The sequence below is a fragment of the Siniperca chuatsi genome, linkage group LG10 (assembly GCF_020085105.1).
Source record: "Siniperca chuatsi isolate FFG_IHB_CAS linkage group LG10, ASM2008510v1, whole genome shotgun sequence".
In the NCBI taxonomy this organism is placed as follows: domain Eukaryota; kingdom Metazoa; phylum Chordata; class Actinopteri; order Centrarchiformes; family Sinipercidae; genus Siniperca; species Siniperca chuatsi.
The window spans coordinates 3,994,961-4,014,087 of record NC_058051.1 but is presented as its reverse complement, the minus strand read 5'-3'; the positions used below and the strand labels follow the sequence as shown (position 1 = coordinate 4,014,087).

The 19,127-nt window shown below is 39.9% G+C and overlaps 1 protein-coding gene across 4 annotated transcripts in view; it reads left to right on the top strand.

The window, feature by feature from the left end:
• Nucleotides 1–19,127, top strand: part of LOC122882971 (voltage-gated potassium channel subunit beta-2-like) — a 39,624-nt gene that overhangs the window by 17,817 nt on the left and 2,680 nt on the right. For 3 of the 4 annotated variants that reach the window (XM_044210976.1, XM_044210977.1, XM_044210978.1), the window contains 11 exons: nucleotides 5,782–5,861; nucleotides 10,525–10,569; nucleotides 11,690–11,734; nucleotides 13,857–13,958; nucleotides 14,049–14,092; nucleotides 14,284–14,370; nucleotides 15,042–15,127; nucleotides 15,481–15,601; nucleotides 15,976–16,070; nucleotides 17,441–17,561; nucleotides 17,992–18,080. In XM_044210976.1, the coding sequence (XP_044066911.1) occupies nucleotides 5,782–5,861; nucleotides 10,525–10,569; nucleotides 11,690–11,734; nucleotides 13,857–13,958; nucleotides 14,049–14,092; nucleotides 14,284–14,370; nucleotides 15,042–15,127; nucleotides 15,481–15,601; nucleotides 15,976–16,070; nucleotides 17,441–17,561; nucleotides 17,992–18,080 (915 nt within the window). The remainder of the gene's footprint in view (nucleotides 1–5,781; nucleotides 5,862–10,524; nucleotides 10,570–11,689; nucleotides 11,735–13,856; nucleotides 13,959–14,048; nucleotides 14,093–14,283; nucleotides 14,371–15,041; nucleotides 15,128–15,480; nucleotides 15,602–15,975; nucleotides 16,071–17,440; nucleotides 17,562–17,991; nucleotides 18,081–19,127) is intronic. The other variant, XM_044210979.1, reaches the window with a different exon arrangement.

The window sequence follows — 19,127 nt, the reverse complement described above, 5'->3', positions numbered from 1 at the left end:
GAGGCAAGAGAGCCGGGATTAGAGCTAAACTAACCTAGCCCGATTCATTCACACCGATTAGGTGTATGGGAGTGCCTGGCAACATCCATGCTTCACAAACATTGATTTTGTATTTTGGACTGTCCACCCCAGTCATGAATCCTTGACTCTTGGATGGGTCAATCTTGAGTCTGATCATATCACAGAGTCTTTCAAAAGTAAAACCAGAGGGCCACTTTGCTTAACCCCCCTTCCGTAGCTTGATCCTTTCAGTCTCACCTGCCTTGGTTCTTATTTTCGTGTAGCAGCCCTTCGAGCCCTCGATGAGTACCCTTATCAGCTCATCTTCCTACCAGGGACCTCACAGATGTGTTTTTGAGATAATGTGTCGAAGGCCTTAGCAAAATCAATGAATACCACACTTACTGCTGTCTGTTCTTACTTGCTCAGTTTTATAATGCCCTCTGATATCCCCAAAGTTTCTGAGCAACCGGGGGACTCTATGAAACCCCTATGCCGTTTATGCACCTTACAAGCTTCAGTCAACTTTTTGTTCAAGACACTCGAGAAGGCCCTCAGAATGGCCGAACCTATAATTATCAGTTGCCATTGGTTTAGATCACATAGCCTCGTTTGGTTATTAGATTTGGGAATCAATGTCTTTCGACTTCCCTTGAGGCACTTTGGTAGTTTACTGCTGTATAAGATTGCATTAAGATAAGATATACTTTATTGTCTCCAAGGGGAAATTTTACTTGGGCAATCAATGCTACACATAGTTGCAATCAAATGAGTACAATACGTAGACAATAAAACAGTAGAACAGTACATGGAGACCCAAGGACACAGTAGTTACGTACAACAAAAAATAGAGGGATAAGTAAAATATTGCACACATCTTTTAAGATAAAGATATAAGTACAAGATATTTTAATTAGCCATGACACGATAATTCATAGCATAATTCATGGTGCATTGGCTAAATGCAACAGAGCCTCCTTAATTAGGGTTGCTACATAATTGAGGATTGAGCTGGTAGTTTGTTGTGACATTGTAAAAAGAGGAGTCAATCATAAAAGCCATAAATTCTTAAAATAATTCACAACACATGAAACAGATCGACCAACTTTTTGCCATTCTGATCTCATCTCTTTTGATGCCATTAGGAACAGGCGCACTTGCCCAGTCCATTTTCCTGACTGCCCCCAAGACTTCAGCTGGTGATATTGGACAGCAGAAACAAAAATTATCTGCTTCAGGAAGGGATGCAAATTACCCTAGACTGTACACCTTCTCTCTGGATTTTCAAGGGCCAGTGAAAGCTCACTAGACGCCACCAGAACTGCAATGCTTTCCAATGTTTTATCCCTGGTGGGACATTTAATTTGCTGTCTGTATTTTGGCAATTCATGGCTGAGATTTGCTCTGTTGAAGTCCCCTATAACGAGCAGGGACCAACACCAACCAGAATAAAGGAGGAAAACTCCTGCAGTGAATAAAATGGTTTACAGTCAATGAAAATAGTCTCGAAGTGAGGAATGCAGCTTTTCTTTAACACTGTGACATCTGCACACCAGCCTTAATTTATGTAGAAACAGATTCCGCCTCCTCTATTTTCCCTGATAGCCCCATTAAGGCGGTCAGCATGTAGGAGGTCGAAGCCCGGGAGATGTAATGTACTATCTGGATAGGCTCACCAAGCCAGGTTTTGGTGAAGCACAGGGCAGCAGATCTGGAAAAGTCCATGTTTGCTCAGTTCAAAATCCCCACTGTCGAGGTTTACCAGAGTTACGCACGTGTTCCCTTGACTGGCATATCCAACAAAGTGAGAATCTGGGAATGACTTTGTACAGACTGTGAAAACAAATGTCCTCTATAGAGGACAATAAAGAATGAATCTGAATCTGAATCTAAAGGTCCGGGGTCGGCCCAATGCAATGACACCCGAAATATAAAGACAAGAAAACTAAATACAAGGAAAAGAACAAGAAGAAAAAGAAAAAGGAAGGGTGGACACTGCTAGCCCTCCCCGGCTGCCCTAAACTCCTGCAAACCCCAAGTTGCTGTTACCATTATTAGTATTATTATATTACAGTATATATGTGTGTGTGTTTTCACCACTTTTCCTTTTTATAATATATTCATATATTTATTTTATTTATTTATCATTATTATCATTGCTTGTTTGTTTTTCTCCTCCTCCTCACACATACCTACACATTACTCTGGTCACGCTTACGCTTATATGAATACACAACACACTTATGGTGTGCTCACACAGAAAGCAAAGTGAACTGACCACACAACAGAGTGTTTTTGAGCCGGTGTAACGACAAGGCCTTTTCAGACCAAATGCGAATAATCGGTGCGAATAAATCGCACGACCAAATAAACCAAATGAATAAATCGCACGTCAACTTAAAAATTCGAGCCCATCTATATCTATGAGCCTATCCACACAGAGTCCGAAACGTTCGTATTTCGCCATGAGGTTTTGTTTTTTTCGCAGCTGTTTTGATTTCAGTGAATTTCGGATGCCGACAAAAACGAGTCAACCAATAAAATCATGACTTTTGTTCACTCAGTCAATACATTCGGAAGTTAATGTCATAATTCCATTCACACTCATCAAGATGGATATTGATCAGCTGATCAATTTGTTCTAACAGCATAAGGCTCTGTTTGACAAACAACATAAACATTACAAAGACAACAGACTTAAAGACAACATCTGGGAAAGTATAGCGGTTGAACTGGCTTGTGACGGTGAGTAGCCTACAATTTCGTTGTCAAGGTAACGCATAAAAAACCATTCATTTTCAACTCTCCGCTCTGCTTTCTCTCTTGTAATAATGGATGTACCCAGTGCTCTTTTTTTGAGCCAAAAGATACATTGGAAACGCTCGTCGTCGCTACTGCTGCTGCTTGAAGACTCCATGACAAGGATGAATCGATGATTGTGTGCCGGTGCAAAACTTTAATTTTCAGTGGAATGTGAATATTCGTGTCAGACTTGAACGCGAAAAATCATCAGCGGATATTCTGCATTTTCGTTTAGTTTTTTCATTTTGTCCCCAGTGTGAAAAGGCCTTAAGAGGGAGAGTGTGTAACAAACTATCCTGATTTCAACGCTGTCTTGCTACCTATAAAGTTGACAAAGTTATTAATGCCTCATAGTTACAATGTTGTTGGTCAGAAACATGGTCTGCATCACGGAGAAGAGTCTGTCCATTCAGAACTACTCAAATCTGTCCTGCTAACCGATCAAACACAGTAGTACGGAGAACAAATGTATACCGTCCCCTCGGAAATTAGTTACATTTTACAAGCAAAATCATAATCATTGTGAGTTTAAAATGCTGCTGAAAAATGTTTTGGCAGGTGAAGCAATGAATTTTAAGGCGTGTCACCTGAACATTTAATTTTTAATAATTTGGAAAAATATTATATAAGCAAGACAGTCTGCCTGCCGATCTCCTCTGTGGAGACGCTTCTGGTGCAGGCTCCACTGTCAGGACAGGAAATGCACGCAAAAAATAAAATAAAAATCATTGTAGACACTTCAGGTGGAAGCGATTTTGTCATTGATTCATATTTATTTAATTAGTCAACATTGTAACACGAAAACTATTATTTCCTTTAATGTAGCATATATATATTGATTTTGCCTATTCTGTCTACGTAACATGGGTATCTATGCCAGTGTAGCAACATACTGTATATCGATTCAATAATTCTACTAGTAAAATTTCTGTCCTTGTGCTGCTGGAACACCTAAATTTGCCCTTAGGGAGGGCAAAGGCTTTTCTTAAAATAAAACTGACAAAATGATTAAACGTTCTGTTGTCCTTTACTCAGCAAACACAGCATATCACAACAATAGTAGTGCACTACTACTAGTACAAAGTCATTAGTTGTTGTCCATTCAGCATTCACAGTATAACAAATACCCTTGGCTATCTGTAATTTCTTCACAAAACTTCCACGTCTTCAATGTTGCAAAATACAAACTTGAATGGCTCCAAGATTGATTCCCTCTCATGTTCGTTCAAGCCCTCACTTGTTGCCTCAACCCAAAGCTTTCCATACAGCTGTGCAACCTCTGCAAGTTCTTCTTCCACCATCTTCAATGCATCGGGCAACTCCACCTTGGCTAAAAACACATACTGGTTTTCTTTAACCCATTCTGCTGCATTTTTGCAGTCATATAAAATCCTGGGGTCCACTTTGTCCTATGGAAAAAAGAGAGAGCCACCGTTGGCGTAACTACCTATAAAACGACCAATAGCCTACCTACATGTGTAACATTCGGTAATTTGCATGATTTAGATTTACACATATTGATAGCGGTAGCTATTTTGAGGGCGAACATATGCAAGACCCATGCATTCAGACACTTTTGGATAATGCAATTCAGTCACCTACTGTTGTCACAAGACATTATCTCTTTGTTATTTCCTGTCCTGACAGTGGAGCTGACTTAAGAGTGCAGCCTGCACCAGAGGTGACTCCACAGAGGAGACCTGCAGGCAGACCCCTCTTGGGTGCATGCTGGCACTAATGGACGGTGTAAGCAGATAGTAGTTATTTGGCTTAAACATGCAAAACCACTGGTATGGTCATTTAAGAACTGTCACATCCACTGCGATGTATGTACAGTCATTGTGAATACTGAGGAAAGTTTTCACTGACCACTGTTGATTGATGCGCCATGCACACAGGATGCAGCTGATCCTGAGGAGATCCCACACCGAGACGCATCACCCTCAACATATTTATATAGTTTTTTCTTCTGTCGTGTTACACCCGGTCCTTATCACTCACAATATATTTTGTTTTAATTATTGCTAGCAGCGCAAGCTTTCCAGATGCATTCCTATAATATTTTATAGTGTCCTAAAGTAAATTGTCTGTATTGATCTGTTGTTGCGGGAAGGTTTGAAGAGGATTCAGACAGCCTCTCCAGCATGAACTAAATAAACCAACAGCACTTAAAAAGTGTGGATTGTCATAAGTGATTACACTGCGCTGTCAGTGTTGTTAGTTACTGACTAAAGTACATTTCGTAACTATGCTGTTTTTACACTGTCATATTGTTTTACTGGCATAATGTCATATGGTGCTGTCAAGCTGTGGTTTATAATCTTGCAAGGGCATTATGAAAGTCTTTTGTGCAAAAATTTATCACTGTAGTGCTATGGCTATTGGCTAAAACACAAATGCCTTGCATACATAAATTGGTTCATCAAAAAAATATTGTGAGTCTTGCATAAATATCATGATGCAACAGGTGCAGCAGCCTCTCACAAAAAACAACCCAGAGATTTGGGTGGCAATACACTTTATAAACCTTAAATATCTGTAACAAATGCCATGGCATTCTAGCCAATAGTTGACGATATATCTCACTCAAAACCAAAAATGTCAACTTTATGGTCCTCTGAGGAAAACACAGGGATCACCAAAGTCATTAGCATTCATCCACGGACCTTGAATATCTTTCCAAAATGGTACAGATATGGCAATCCATCTAGTAAATGTTGAGATCTGAAGTGGTGGACCTATCAAGCAACTAACAGACACTGCCATTCCTATAGCCACGCCACCACCACAGCTCAAAAGTCTTTTTTAAATAGGTTATATAGCAAAGCATTCTTGATATAACGGTTTGCCTTTTGAAGAACCTTTCAACTTATCGATTCAACTTGTTCGCAGAAAGGGCTTCTTGGAGGTCAGAGGGAGAGAAAATAAAACAGTTTCACACTTTGCTCATCTTTATCATCTCAAATTTTGCTGTTGAAGGTTGCAGAGGAGCTGATGACTTTGGCATATGAGAATGGAATCAATCTGTTTGACACAGCTGAAGTGTATACTGCTGGAAAGTAAGTATGGTCTCATTTAAACTTGTCATTCCAAATCTCCCATATCAGGATAAAATCAAGATGTGACTTAATACACTTTTTTACGCTTAGCCACAAAAACACTACCACCACTAGAGGATGGTATCTTAAGCTGTTTGCTAACAGCTAAAAATGTGTACACTTCAGCAGTTTAGTTACAATAACAGCAACTACCTATCAACAAATGCAAATATAGGGAAGCCTGGCCAGAGAGTCCAGGAAGGTGATAGGAGGGAGACTCAAGAGACTTTGTCAAAGTCTAAATAAAGTTTTTTACACAGTGCAACCATATCACATGTGCAACAAGTGGAAAAATAATCCAACTAACTAAAAATAGTTAATTTAGCTCAGCTGGCTTTTCTCACCACAAGCAGAGTGCCATATATTCACATTATATTAAAAAAATGCAGACATCTCTACGGCTGAATTTCCAAAACTCCGCAACTCACACCAAACAATCTAGATGGATATGGAGTGAACTGTCCCTGTAAGGCAACATCACATGCACATAGCTAAACAACATCCTTCTCTCCCAACTGACAATGAACAACTCCTTTAAATAGGCCCTTCACTCTGCTGAACAATCAGTCAAGGCATAACCACATTTTTCTCAGGGTTGTCTTAAGACTCAGCTAAAGCAGGTAAATGACAAAATGTTACTTGATTCAGTAAACATCCACAGTACAAACAAACCTTACATATAATAGTGAGCAGGGTAAACAATATAGAATGCAATCACACAATATGACAAGTATTTGAAACTGTCTAATGTAAGAAAGTCTAAATAAATGAATATTTGACATCTGTGCCATTTTGTCTCAAGATGAATAAGAAATGCACTTCAAAACAGTTGAAGTAAAAGCAATTTCTGCTGCTAAAAGTTGTCAGGGAAAATGCATATCATCTAATTGCTTTAAGAAGATTTGAAAACTTGGAGAAAACATTCACAAGGGCTATCTTCTGTGACATGTTGCACTCTTCAAATTATTGTGAGATAATTAATAACATATGTGATCCATTAACTCAAATGAAAGGTGCCTTGTGGAGTTTTCTTGTTTGGTGATATATGATGACGATACTTTGCAAGCAAATTTGAGACTGTCAATGTGTACCTGAAACTTTACAAAACATTGAGTCTTGTCTCAAAATGACTGTATTGGAAATAGAGAAGGGTGATGGAAATGGAGGGCGGAGCGATGCAGAACAGAGCTACTCATTTCTGTTCACTGCTCCGATTCTCTCAGCTTGAATGCAAAGTCAGCTAAACTATTTTTGAACCAGAGGCTGCTATTGCTTCGTCCACTGCTGTCCAGTGCGACTGGCAGTTTGGCTGACAGTGCGAACTGGAGTGCCACAGGAGAGATGCTTCTCAGTGCACTAGGATTTTAATTACTGTGACCAGGATGCACAGGTTGTATTTCTTTCACTGTGTAGAATCCAAAATGGTGCAACTGATGGCTGCCTCAGTGTTGAGCTCTCTAGTACTTTTTCTGTTTTTGTTTATTTGTTCAGTCTTCAGCTCTTTTTCCAGTTCCATTCACCAGGTAGGAACTGTTGAATGAATTTGACAGTTCACTCCAGTTCACACTTTTTCGCCAATATTCACACACCCAAAAAGGTTTGCAGAGATCTTAACTGGAGGAGCAGCTCTCTTTACAGATAAACTCTGCAGCTTCATCAGGGCAAGGAGGTTGCCTACAGAAGAGGGGACAGAGCAATGTATAACCAGACCAGACACATATTGACAAAGGAGGTTAAGGTAGAAAAGAGAAGCTACAGTGAAAAGCTGAAAAACAGGTTTTCAGCCAATGACCCTTCATCAGTGTGGAGACACGTGAAGGACATCACCACCTACAGGAAAACATCCCCTCATCTTGTATTCTCTGCACAAAGTCAAACATGTTTTAGGTGGGTGTTGGCCTCCACCAGGGTTGTCGCTTGTCACTGATTATGTTTGTGAAATTTATGGACAGGATCTCAAGGCGCAGCCGAGGGAGGTGAGTGTCCAGTTTAGGGACCTCAGAATTGCGTCTCAGCTCTTTGCAGATGATGTGGCTCTATTGGCTTCATCAGACTGTGACCTTCAGCGTGCCCTGGGGTGGTTTGCAGCCGAGTGTGAAACGGTTGCAACGAGAGTTAGCACCTTCGAGTCTGAGGCCATGGTTCTCTGCCGGAAAACTGTGGATTGCTCCCTCTGGGTTGGGAATGAGTTACTGCCCCAAGCGAAGGAGTATCTCAGGTTTTGTTTATGAGTGAGGGTAAAATGGAGCGTGAGATGGACAGGCAGATTGGGAAGGTGTCAGCAGTAATAAGGGCGTTATACCAGAACTTTGTGGTGAAGAGAGCGCTGAACCGGAAGGCAAAGCTTTCGATCTATCAGTCGATCTATGTTCCAACCTTCACCTATGGTCATGAGCTTTGGGTAGTGACCGAAAGAATGAGATTGTGGATACAAGCGGCCTGAAATGAGTTTCCTCCATAGGGTGGCTAGGCTCACCCTTAGAGATAGGGTATGGAACCCAGAGATCCGGAGGGAGCTTGTAAAGTTGGTTTGGGCATCTGCTCAGGATGCCTCCTGGGTGCCTCCCCTTGGAGATTTTCTGGGCAGGAAGGACATCAAAGGCCCCTTGCTGGACCCCCTGCAGTTTGCCTACCAGGCAAAAGGTCAATGGATGATGCAGTCAGAATTGGATTGCACTACATCCTGCAACACCTCAACCTTGACTTCAGTTTGGCGTTCAACATCATCATACCAGAAACCACCCCAAACTCACCCAGCTCACTGTGCTCACCCCCACATGTCAGAAGATCACAAACTTCCTGACAGACAGGAAGCAGCAGGTGAGGCTGGGGAAACAGTCAGCACTGGCGCCCCCCTTTGATGTATGGTCTCTCCACTATTCTTCTCCCTCAACACCAACAACTGCACCTCAGAGAACCCGATCGTTAAACTAATTCATAGACGACACAGTCATCTGCGTCATCTGAGATGCTGATGGGTTTGGGAAGGGTGGTAAGATGGTAAGGCTGGGATCCTGTTGGTGTTTACATGGGCTCCATCTTTCTCACAGATGCATTACACCCACCTGGTAGTTGTTTGTACACAGTCTTGCCCCTTTCAGACAATAGATGCACGCATGTTTGACCTGGATTAAACTCCAGTCTGTAGTGTAGTTCATAAACCTCACTGATAAACCACATCATTAAGCTGAATTAATCATATAATTACCAGATAAAAGTTAACTTTTAGTTTCACCTCTCTTTCGGTCCATATGGTGGGCTGCTCGATGATGCATTCAGATAGACTCTAACCTGCACCACACATTTGTTGCTCAGGGGGAGTAGAGTGGATCTTATTTATTTGCCCCACAAACAGATCAATATAGAATGTGTGGTTCATATGGTCTAACAATTAATTGTTTATTTGCAAATGTTCAGATTTATTAATTCACAAAGTAACACTGTAAGGATATAAGGGAAACGCACAGTACAATGAGTAGTTACAGCAGCTGTTAAAAACAGAAAGAGAATATGTAGCTGTCCTTGTGAATGCCTCTTTGTTTAGGCATTTACAATGTCAAAACATACCTATCTGATTCATCACTGGAATCTTGTTTGAGGAAAGGTGTCATGTACTAACACTGTCACGTTTTGAATGTTGCTTGTTGTTATAGAATATGTTGAAAACAGGGATTCAACTTATACCATTGTGGGAAAATAACTCTGGATGTATTATAATGAAAACAACTCATACAGCCAACCATCTCTCTTAACAACAGGAGGCAGCCAGATCAACTTGTGACCACACTGTCCATGCACTTACGTCCATTTTGGTATTTTACTGATTTCCAACACAAATAAGCTGCCGTTTTAAAACCACTTAAAGAAAACCCCTCTTCTCTTTCTGTCTTTTTTCTTTTGTCTTCCAACACTGTTGTAACTTCTGCACAACCTTATATAGGTTTCCCTCATTTGGTGCTAATAGGTTAATTGGCCAAAGGCTTGGCTTGGTGGGCTCAGCCAATTTGCACCTACATTGCCCTTCACTATATGGCCAATTTTGTCGACACACCAACTCTGTGCTAATGCACATGGTTTTTAAATGAGATGGTCAACAATCACATATGGGTGTACTGTTTGGGTGTTCATTTACTTCTGGGAATATAGTGTATATTTTTACTGATAATCGATAATCTTGTGTTACAAATGAAGATTTAATATCTAGCCTATATATAATGTGTTTGTCAAACGTCTCATCCATATGTTTATGTAGTATTAGCATGCTAGGCTAACGTCATTCAGAGCACACAAACACTGTAAACACACCTGTCACCTGCCCAGCACGGTGCAGTTAACTTTTTTGAAGCGGAACTAAAACGCTCTTACAAAAACGACTCAAGAAGTTACTGTAGTGTATATATATGTTTATATTTTTTTAATCATTTTCCTACACATTGATTTAATGGGGTCTCCAACCTGCAAGTTCCTCTTTAAGTATCGGTAGGCTAATTAGGTTATATACAATCCCTTCATTATATTATATAGTAATATTCCTTCACCTAATCTGTTCTATGTATTAAAATGTATTTTTATTTATTAAAGAAACATCAAACATCTCTCTCTCTCTGCTAATCTGCTTTTCCAGGGCTGAAGTTGTCTTGGGAAGTATCATAAAGAAGAAAGGATGGAGGTGGGAGTTTTCTGATTGTGTCTTGTGTCTTGTTTGTGCAGACTTGTAATCTTAAAACCACTAGAATAATGTTAGAAGGTTCCGTTTAAAACTTTAAAACTTCCATCCACAGCTTTTTGTTCCTTAAATAATTTTTACTGAATATTCATCTGCATGGTCAAGTGTTGCCATATTAGCACATTTATTATGCTATTGATTGTCAAATCAAATCAGGTTTATTGTCACATACACAATCATACACAGTACAACGTCTAGTGAAATTCGTTCTCTGCATTTAACCCATCCTAGGATTAGAATGCTTAGAGTAGGGAAATTGGTTCTGAGATATCTGATGAGCTTTGGGCTGAGGGGATGGAGAGGATCAAAGACTGTTCCATTAATGCCAAACTTCATCTAGTACAGTTTAAGGCCATGCATCACATTCACTTTTCAAAGACCAGATGTAATAGGATCTTCCCAGTTTCAGCTATTTGTGACAAATGTATGTCAGCTGAGGGGACCCTGAATCATCCTTTCTGAGCTTGCCCTAAAGTTGTGAGGAAATCATTACTGATGCTATTCACTTAATATAATTATGGGGAACAATTGGGCCCACACTGTACTTGCTCTCACTCCCTAAAACTAACTAGTGTATGTTGATTTATGAGATTTGTGTGGCTTATTGTACAGTTTATTTGAACTAGATTTTAAACCATACTCATTGTACATCCCCTGTTGCTGTTACAATGTACGGACATTTCCAGCCTGTATGGATATACATGGTTACTGGAGAAACAACATATCTGGGCATGCAATTGTTTGCTACTATGGCAACCTATTTTGTTTTTGTTTTGTTTTTTAGTGTATGTCGGTGGGTGTAATGGGGTGGGGGCCTGTGTGTAGTTGTCATGTTTTTTGTATATACTTATACTTCTGTTGACAGTATTTGACTGTCAACAGAAATAAAATAAGGCAATATTTAATTTCCTTCTAGATTTGAGTTTTTGTGTTGAATCAGGTAGTATCCCTGATAATATATTTGTTTTTTTGTCATTGAAATATATTGTTTCCAGGTGTAATTTTTGAGACAATGAAACTACCACAGTCTGATTTCTATTTTTATCTGTGTTCTCACATGCAGGCGTTCCAGTTTAGTCATCACCACCAAAATCTTCTGGGGCGGAAAGTATGTATATGTTATCTTTTTCTCTCTGTCTCTCCTTCTTTCTCTCTTTCTATGATTGCAATGAATAAAGGCTCCTCGGTAGCCATATGCTAAGGTATTAGAAGGAGGCACTTAAGTGGAGGTAACATTACATGCAATGATGTGCAGTAGTATTCTAGGCCATTTTATTATTTTCCCATAAAAGTCAAAAGGGAAACTGTTATCAGAACTGCCGATTAATGAAATAACATCATATCTCAACAACATGGAAACCCCTGTCAGGCATTAGTGCCACCAAGTCGAAGGGACATATGCATTATAAAATTAGCAGCGCTCACGGAGAGTTGGTTTCCAGCTATAGTCCATGACCCCCCCAAAAGTCCTTGCTCTGAACATACTACTTTCTGATGGGCCAGGAATAATTTAAGTGGGTTCTGTTGTATTAAATGTTGATGTCAAATCGAAGCCTTGCAACTGCTACAATATGTGTATATCATTTATATTAAAAATATTATTTTTCTACAGGTAACCTCTTGGAAATAATTACAAAGATGTTTACAGGACCTAGTACCTACAAAATGAGGAAATATCCAATGGAGGGATGAATCTATGTGTCACATACTGTAGCAATCCAGAATATGTACAAAAAGCCTCTTCAAAAAGCAATATGATGCTGCATTGTCCTTGTATTATATTACGTTGTTTGTTTGGGTGACTTTGCAACTATTTACAACTACTTACATCATCTGCCTACCAGGGTTTAAAATCAGTCTTCTTTCTGTCATGCCACTGAGGCAGAGCTGAGCCTGCAATATTGCCCAAAGAGCCATAACAAGACCTACACTTGTTCTTCTTTTTCTAGGCAATGTAGTAAACACAGTACTTCATGCCCTTTGTTCCTAAGCTTCATGTATGGCTATCAACAACACTGCTGTGGACCCACTGCCTCCTTTTTAATTTCCCGGCCATTTTCTCCACAATCTTTCTAAAGTATTCTGGGTCTAAGGTTTTTGCTGCTTTTTCTGTTAAAACTCCTTGTGAATAATATAACCATTTAAACAACAATGTCAACAAAATAAAGGTACAGTTTTTTCCAAACAGCAGATTGGAAGGCTGTTACAGTACACACGGATTCCATGTTTAGTGAAATCATTTTAGGTAACACAACTGTCTGTCACAACATTTTATTTTCATCAAAAGTCCAACTCTGTTTCTTTATGCACAGCTGGCACAGCGTGCATACCTTCATTATATATTTAAACCTTCCAACAAGACATAGCGATTTAACAGTAACTGACCTTGTGTGCTTTTCTACACACTAACTGGCTAATTCCAAACCCCACTCTAATTATTTTTATTTTTTCTTTACAATAAGCAGGGGTGAAAGTAATACTCAGTACCACTAAAAGATTCAGTGCTGGTACACAGTACCGGGAAGAGGGGACAGCAGCTGCCTGCCAAAACCCACATACAACAGCCGTCACGATCGCATTTCCAACAAGAAAACACATCTGCTAACGTTAGGTCAACATAAACAACAGTTCATTTACTTTGCTTCTAAATTGTTCCAGTGTGTTTGTGCCCAGCACAGACCTGTGGGTTTTTAATTCATGCTGAGGGAACCCCGCTGCCTTTCCAAAACTGTTTAGTTACTGCCGGCTAACGTCAAATTCTGCTGCAGCTGACTGTCTGATATCGAGTGCTGAGGGGTTTTGGCAGGCAGTCGTTTCTTGCAAAAAATTCCCAAGTAAAATGACAGACAAAATAAGTTGTGATGTTTCCTGATGTTCAGTTTTATTCCAACAACACAGACAGCAGGCCAAACAAACTATACTTCCATGGGTTGTTCTTCAACTCTGGCATACCGTAATAACGGTGCACGTACGCATCTTTACTTCCTAAACACACACAGTGCTTGGAAGGGTGCATTTGATTTATTGTTCCTGTTCTTTCCATTTTTTTCCACAACCAAACCAGAACTTTATTGATGTCATTTGCACCGGGCACGCCTGTGTAACTGTTGTCGATGAATGTTTTTTAAAGAAAAGAAAAGAAAATCTCAGCTTCTGTCTGTGTGCCGTGTTCAGTGTGTGCTGTGGCCGTCTAATCAAATGACACAACTAATGTGTGTTGCACTTTACAGCATCAGCACACTGCAGTGCACAGAACTGTTTACCGGAATGAGCCTTTTGGACTTTGATATTTACCTGCTAACGAGTTGTGCTTCTGGGTTTTTGGCTGTTCTGTGAGTGTAAGCGTAACATAAAATGGAAAATTTAATTCTACGCACCCATTGAAATGCTGAGTTCTGAAATGAAAAATGTTTGTTTTTCAGAGCAGAAACAGAAAGAGGACTGTCTAGAAAACATATAATCGAAGGTAAGATTTTTTAGCCACCATTGGGAATAATTATAAGGCTAGCATTTTGTCATGACAACAAAAGTAGATTTGTTTGTTTGAAAAAGAGCACAACCAAGTTGTTCATAGCTGCATGTGCCATCATAGCCACATATCATCAGACTGCTTATATGTGAAAATACAACAAATATGTAATTATCTTTATGAAACAGGTCTAAGAGCATCACTAGACAGACTTCAGTTGGAGTACATAGACGTGGTTTTTGCAAATCGACCAGATCCTAACACACCTATAGAAGGTGGGTTGATTTTTTTTTCTCGAGAATTTTACTAGGAGCAGAATTCCAAGATGTGCAGAGTTGCAAGTGTGAATATAAAACAGCATGAATATCCACACAATAACTACACTTGCTTTTACAATTAGCACTGTAGTGCAATCATTAAGATAAACACTAAACCACATTTTTAATTTAACTTTTAACAGTTTTTATTTTCTCTTTTTACATTTGCTAAAATTAGCTTTAAGTTTCAGTTCGATTTTGCTCCCCCAATGTGATTGCATGATTGAGCACTTCAGCAGATCATTTATTGATCAGTTAGCCAATTAGTTTATCTAACAGCCTAATGAGTGTGATGCCTTAACCAAGTTGCTCTTGCTTATGCCACAAGCCCCCACCAAGTTGACTATTGTCTTTCTAACCTCTGACTGGTTTATTCAATCACATGCCAGAGAGAATCCAAGAAGTGTTGTTGTTGAGGAGTTGTTGAAAGTGTGGCAAATATTAAAAACTACTCAAAAACCCAGAGCTTAGATTAAAAACATATGTGACAGTGCAGTTTTTCTGCCATTCCTTGTCAATTCATTTGACCTGGTCTCCTTTTTTTGCTTCTGGCTGTTTTTTTTCTGTCTTTTGTAGTCTGTCTGATTGCTGAAATTTGCTAACCTAGCTAATTTGGGCTGTTTTGGTAGAGACGGTGAGGGCAATGACCCATGTGATCAACCAGGGGATGGCCATGTATTGGGGGACATCACGATGGACCTCCATGGAGATCATGGTGAGTTCACACACAAGTCTCAAAACAGCCTGTAAATGGGTTCACGGGTCCATTTGGTTCCTTGTAACCAAGATTCAACCCATAACCTGAGTTGATGCCAAGTCCAAATTATTTTCAGTCTAAACCGGTCAAGTGAAGCCAGTGTTGATATTCTCCATCTGTTTGGGTCTGTTTGGGTCCAACGAATTTTGATTTTCTGATTATCCTTGGGTCTATTAGAGATTGGGTTTCTTTTTTTGAAAATTAATTTATGCACATTGGATTAGGGTAGGTTTTCCATGAGTCTGTTTTTGATTGGTGAAGACATGTATAGTGCACAACTGTTCACTAACTGTTCCCTTTATTTGCTGTAGGAGGCATACTCAGTGGCACGACAGTTCAACCAGATCCCACCCATCTGCGAACAGGCAGAGTACCACATGTTCCAGAGGGAGAAAGTTGAAGTGCAACTCCCTGAACTTTTCCACAAGATAGGTAATTAGCTGCCATAGTCTGTGAGGAAATCTGTACCAATAATTACGATAATGAAGAACTCACCCTCTTCATTAGTGTTATGTGTTATGTATTTTTTTTGTAAGATATTGAATTAGCCATGCTAATAGCCATTCTTTGTTGGAAAGTTGTAGTGGTGGGCTGCCATTTAATGTTAATTGTGTTTCTTTAAATTATATTTTAACCTCCTCCTAATACCTCTAAGAGGTATAATCCCCCTCCTAGTCCCCCATATTGTAAAACTGCAAATAAAAATTCATTGAACATTAGAAATTTGCTGTGTATGATTTGGTCCATTACATCACATTTCCATTTGGACCATTACATCACATTTCCATCCTGTTTTGGGCATGCAGGCATTGGAGCTATGACATGGTCCCCATTGGCCTGTGGAATCATCTCAGGGAAGTATAACAGTGGGATCCCCCCTCATTCACGTGCCTCACTTAAGGTAAAACTCTTATTCATTATGTCATTCTATTGTGTCACATCCCTCTGACCATTTAATCTGTCACTTATTCATCTGATTAATCCTGATCTTCATCCACTTCCTTTGTTTAACCTACTTCCCTTATGCCAATAAGCCTACCAATGATCACATTGGAGAGAAAACAGAAATATCAGAAATACATGTAATAGCAGCAAGCAAATACAAACACAGAACAGATTTTGCTTTGCTCAAATTAAATTACAGAAAAAAAAAGGTTTTGAGATATCTGTCTCTGAAATTTCTGCCTCCATTACAATACAATGGATAGATTGTGTGCTCACAGCATTAAAAAAAACATTTGAAAACCTCAACAGCAGAAACTTTCTAGAAACAATGTTTCAGTTATTTTGGATAATAAACATACCTCACTGTGGTTTCATTAGAACTACTTTCTATTGAAGAGATAGTAAATGTCTTTCCAACTACTCAAAGCACTTCACATCACATTCAGACACTGATGGCAGGTGCCAACTGCTCATCAGTTCAAAGGAACTAACTCATTCCCACAGACTCACACACTGAAGGTACAGCCCACGCGAGCAATTTGGGGTTCAGTGTCTTGCCCAAGCTGGGGGAAGCCGACCTTCTGATTGGTGGATGAACCGCTCTACCACTAAGCCTAATAGTCAGTATTAGTGTTGGGGAAACTACTTTGAAACTGTAGCCAAGCTACAAGCTGCTGTACTCTTCATAAAAAGAAGTTGGGCAGCACTTCACTTTTACTGAAAGTAGTGAGCTATACCACAGCTGACACACTGACCAGCTCTCCAGAGCCGCCTGCGTCCTTGAGGACAGGTCAGCTCCCGGTCCCACTCTCTCTCTGATCCGTACCGTCAAACCAACCTGCTGCTTTATTCTCTCTTGAATCAGATGAAGAGGGGGTGCAGAGTCTGTGGAGGACCAACAGACTGTGGGATGCAGCCCAGTCATTTCAAGAGAAAATATCTATTCTACTATTCTGTAGTATAGAATATATTAACAAATTTCAATGACTATCTTGAAGGGTCACTGAAACATAGATTATTTCAAATAAGCAAATTGGTTTAAGCCAATTTTCAGTTTCAAACTTTGAATACAACACTGATAAAGGCAAGAGTCTCCAGAGTTTCCAAAAGTATCTGTTTTCCTGGTGCAAAAACTGTCCACTGCAGTTTACAACAGTTTCCTCTTGTGACAACAACAGTTTAATGTAAAAAAAAAATAAAGATATTTGTTCTTGCTGGACAAGTCATCTTGCTTGGCATTTAGGGTTGGGTAAACTACCAGACAACCAGAATTCCTGTTTTGCCTTAAGCCCTGAGCTCTGTTTTGTGCTGTCTGTCTGATAACAGGGCTATCAGTGGATGAAGGACAAGATCCTGAGTGAGGAGGGGCACCGTCAGCAGGTGAAGCTAAAAGAGTTGCAGGCAGTTGCTGAGCGACTAGGCTGCACTCTGCCCCAACTGGCTATTGGTAAAACAAAACTGTAATTTGTTGCTCTGTCTTTATGTCCATCATATCCTACTAGGTATTTGTATACCTGATGTTTCTGTCTCTGTCACAATAGCTTGTTATTAAAATGTCACTTCATTACAAATTACAGCAAATGATATCCTCTATCTATTCTATGGTTAATTTTATGCTCATTTTCCAGAATGCTGTCTTTAATTTCGCATGTATTGTGCTAACCTGTAACTAGAGAAGTTATGTAGATTTCCTCCATTGTCATAACATTATAAAAAGTTGAGTCTTATTATTATAGTTGTTATTTTTTCCACATACTGCCTGTTGTAATTCCCTATCCCGTGTTGTAGTCCAAATGACTTCACTCTTTACCTCCACACAACAATGGCTGCTGAAGGATTGCATTCATCTTTTCTTCCTGTGCTGCAAATTTCCACAGCCTGGTGCCTGAGGAACGAAGGCGTGAACTCTGTCCTGCTGGGAGCTTCGAGAACTGACCAGCTGATGGAGAATATCAGAGCAATACAGGTCAGAAAGCATACAGGCAGCAGGTGGAACCACTTTGTTAATAGTTCCATAACCACCGCCAACATTAAATGCTACCAAACAGACTTGGGTCAGTGTTTGGAATGCTTTAGGTCACTTTTACACCTGTGAAGTTTACTTGGTACAGACCAAAGAAATATATGGTCCATTCCAAGTCATATAGACCCACAGTTAACTCATTCATCCACAGCCTCAACTCCCATACTTGATTGCACTGACACTTCACACCTTCAAGGTCTGCACCAGCTAAGAGTAACAATGTACGTAAGGCTGTGACTAACCCCAGCCCAACTCCTCCCTGCCTCCCACTCTTGAGCTTCAGTGTTTGACTGCTGGCTCTGTGTTGGTTACCCTTGTGTTGTTGGCACTGTGTTGGTTAGCCTGTCCAATTTTTATTAAAAGCCTCCCATGAAAGGGAGGGATTATGCCCTTTGAGCAGCTGGAGGGCTTTAAGTAGAACCCACTGTAATTTTTTTTGTGAGAACAGTGTTTCTGTTAAAACAAAAGCCTTCTTCATTTATTCTCACTAGTATCACAGTGACCTCAGAAATAAATAAATATGAGCATTTTTGGTCAAGACTGTGTGGAGCCAGGACAGTGACTTTAAAATTTCAAGTAACTTAAGTCTCTTTCTCCCTGCTGTTGTTTTTTCACATAGAACCAGGCTGGATAAAGTTAACTTTTAACTGATGTTATGCTGGTCTGGCAGAGGTCCACTGGAACTAGCACTAACGTTAGCTAATACGTGACAGCTAGCTAACATTAGGCTCAATGTGAACAAACAACGGCAAAGTGAAACAGACTTATTTGTGGTTTGGGAGTTCCAGGTGAACTTGTGAAAGCCATCGCTGTAGATGTGCAGTCATGTCAGAGGATTACTGTGGTCAAGCCAGCCGTGTTTAGATTTTGATGCGCTTGGAGTGGCCAAAAAGGACAAAGAAAGATGCTATATATAGCCTACTTCAATTAAAGGCCTGGTACCCTCTGCAGTTGAGGTAAATAAAGGCCCCAGACACTATTTGACTACCA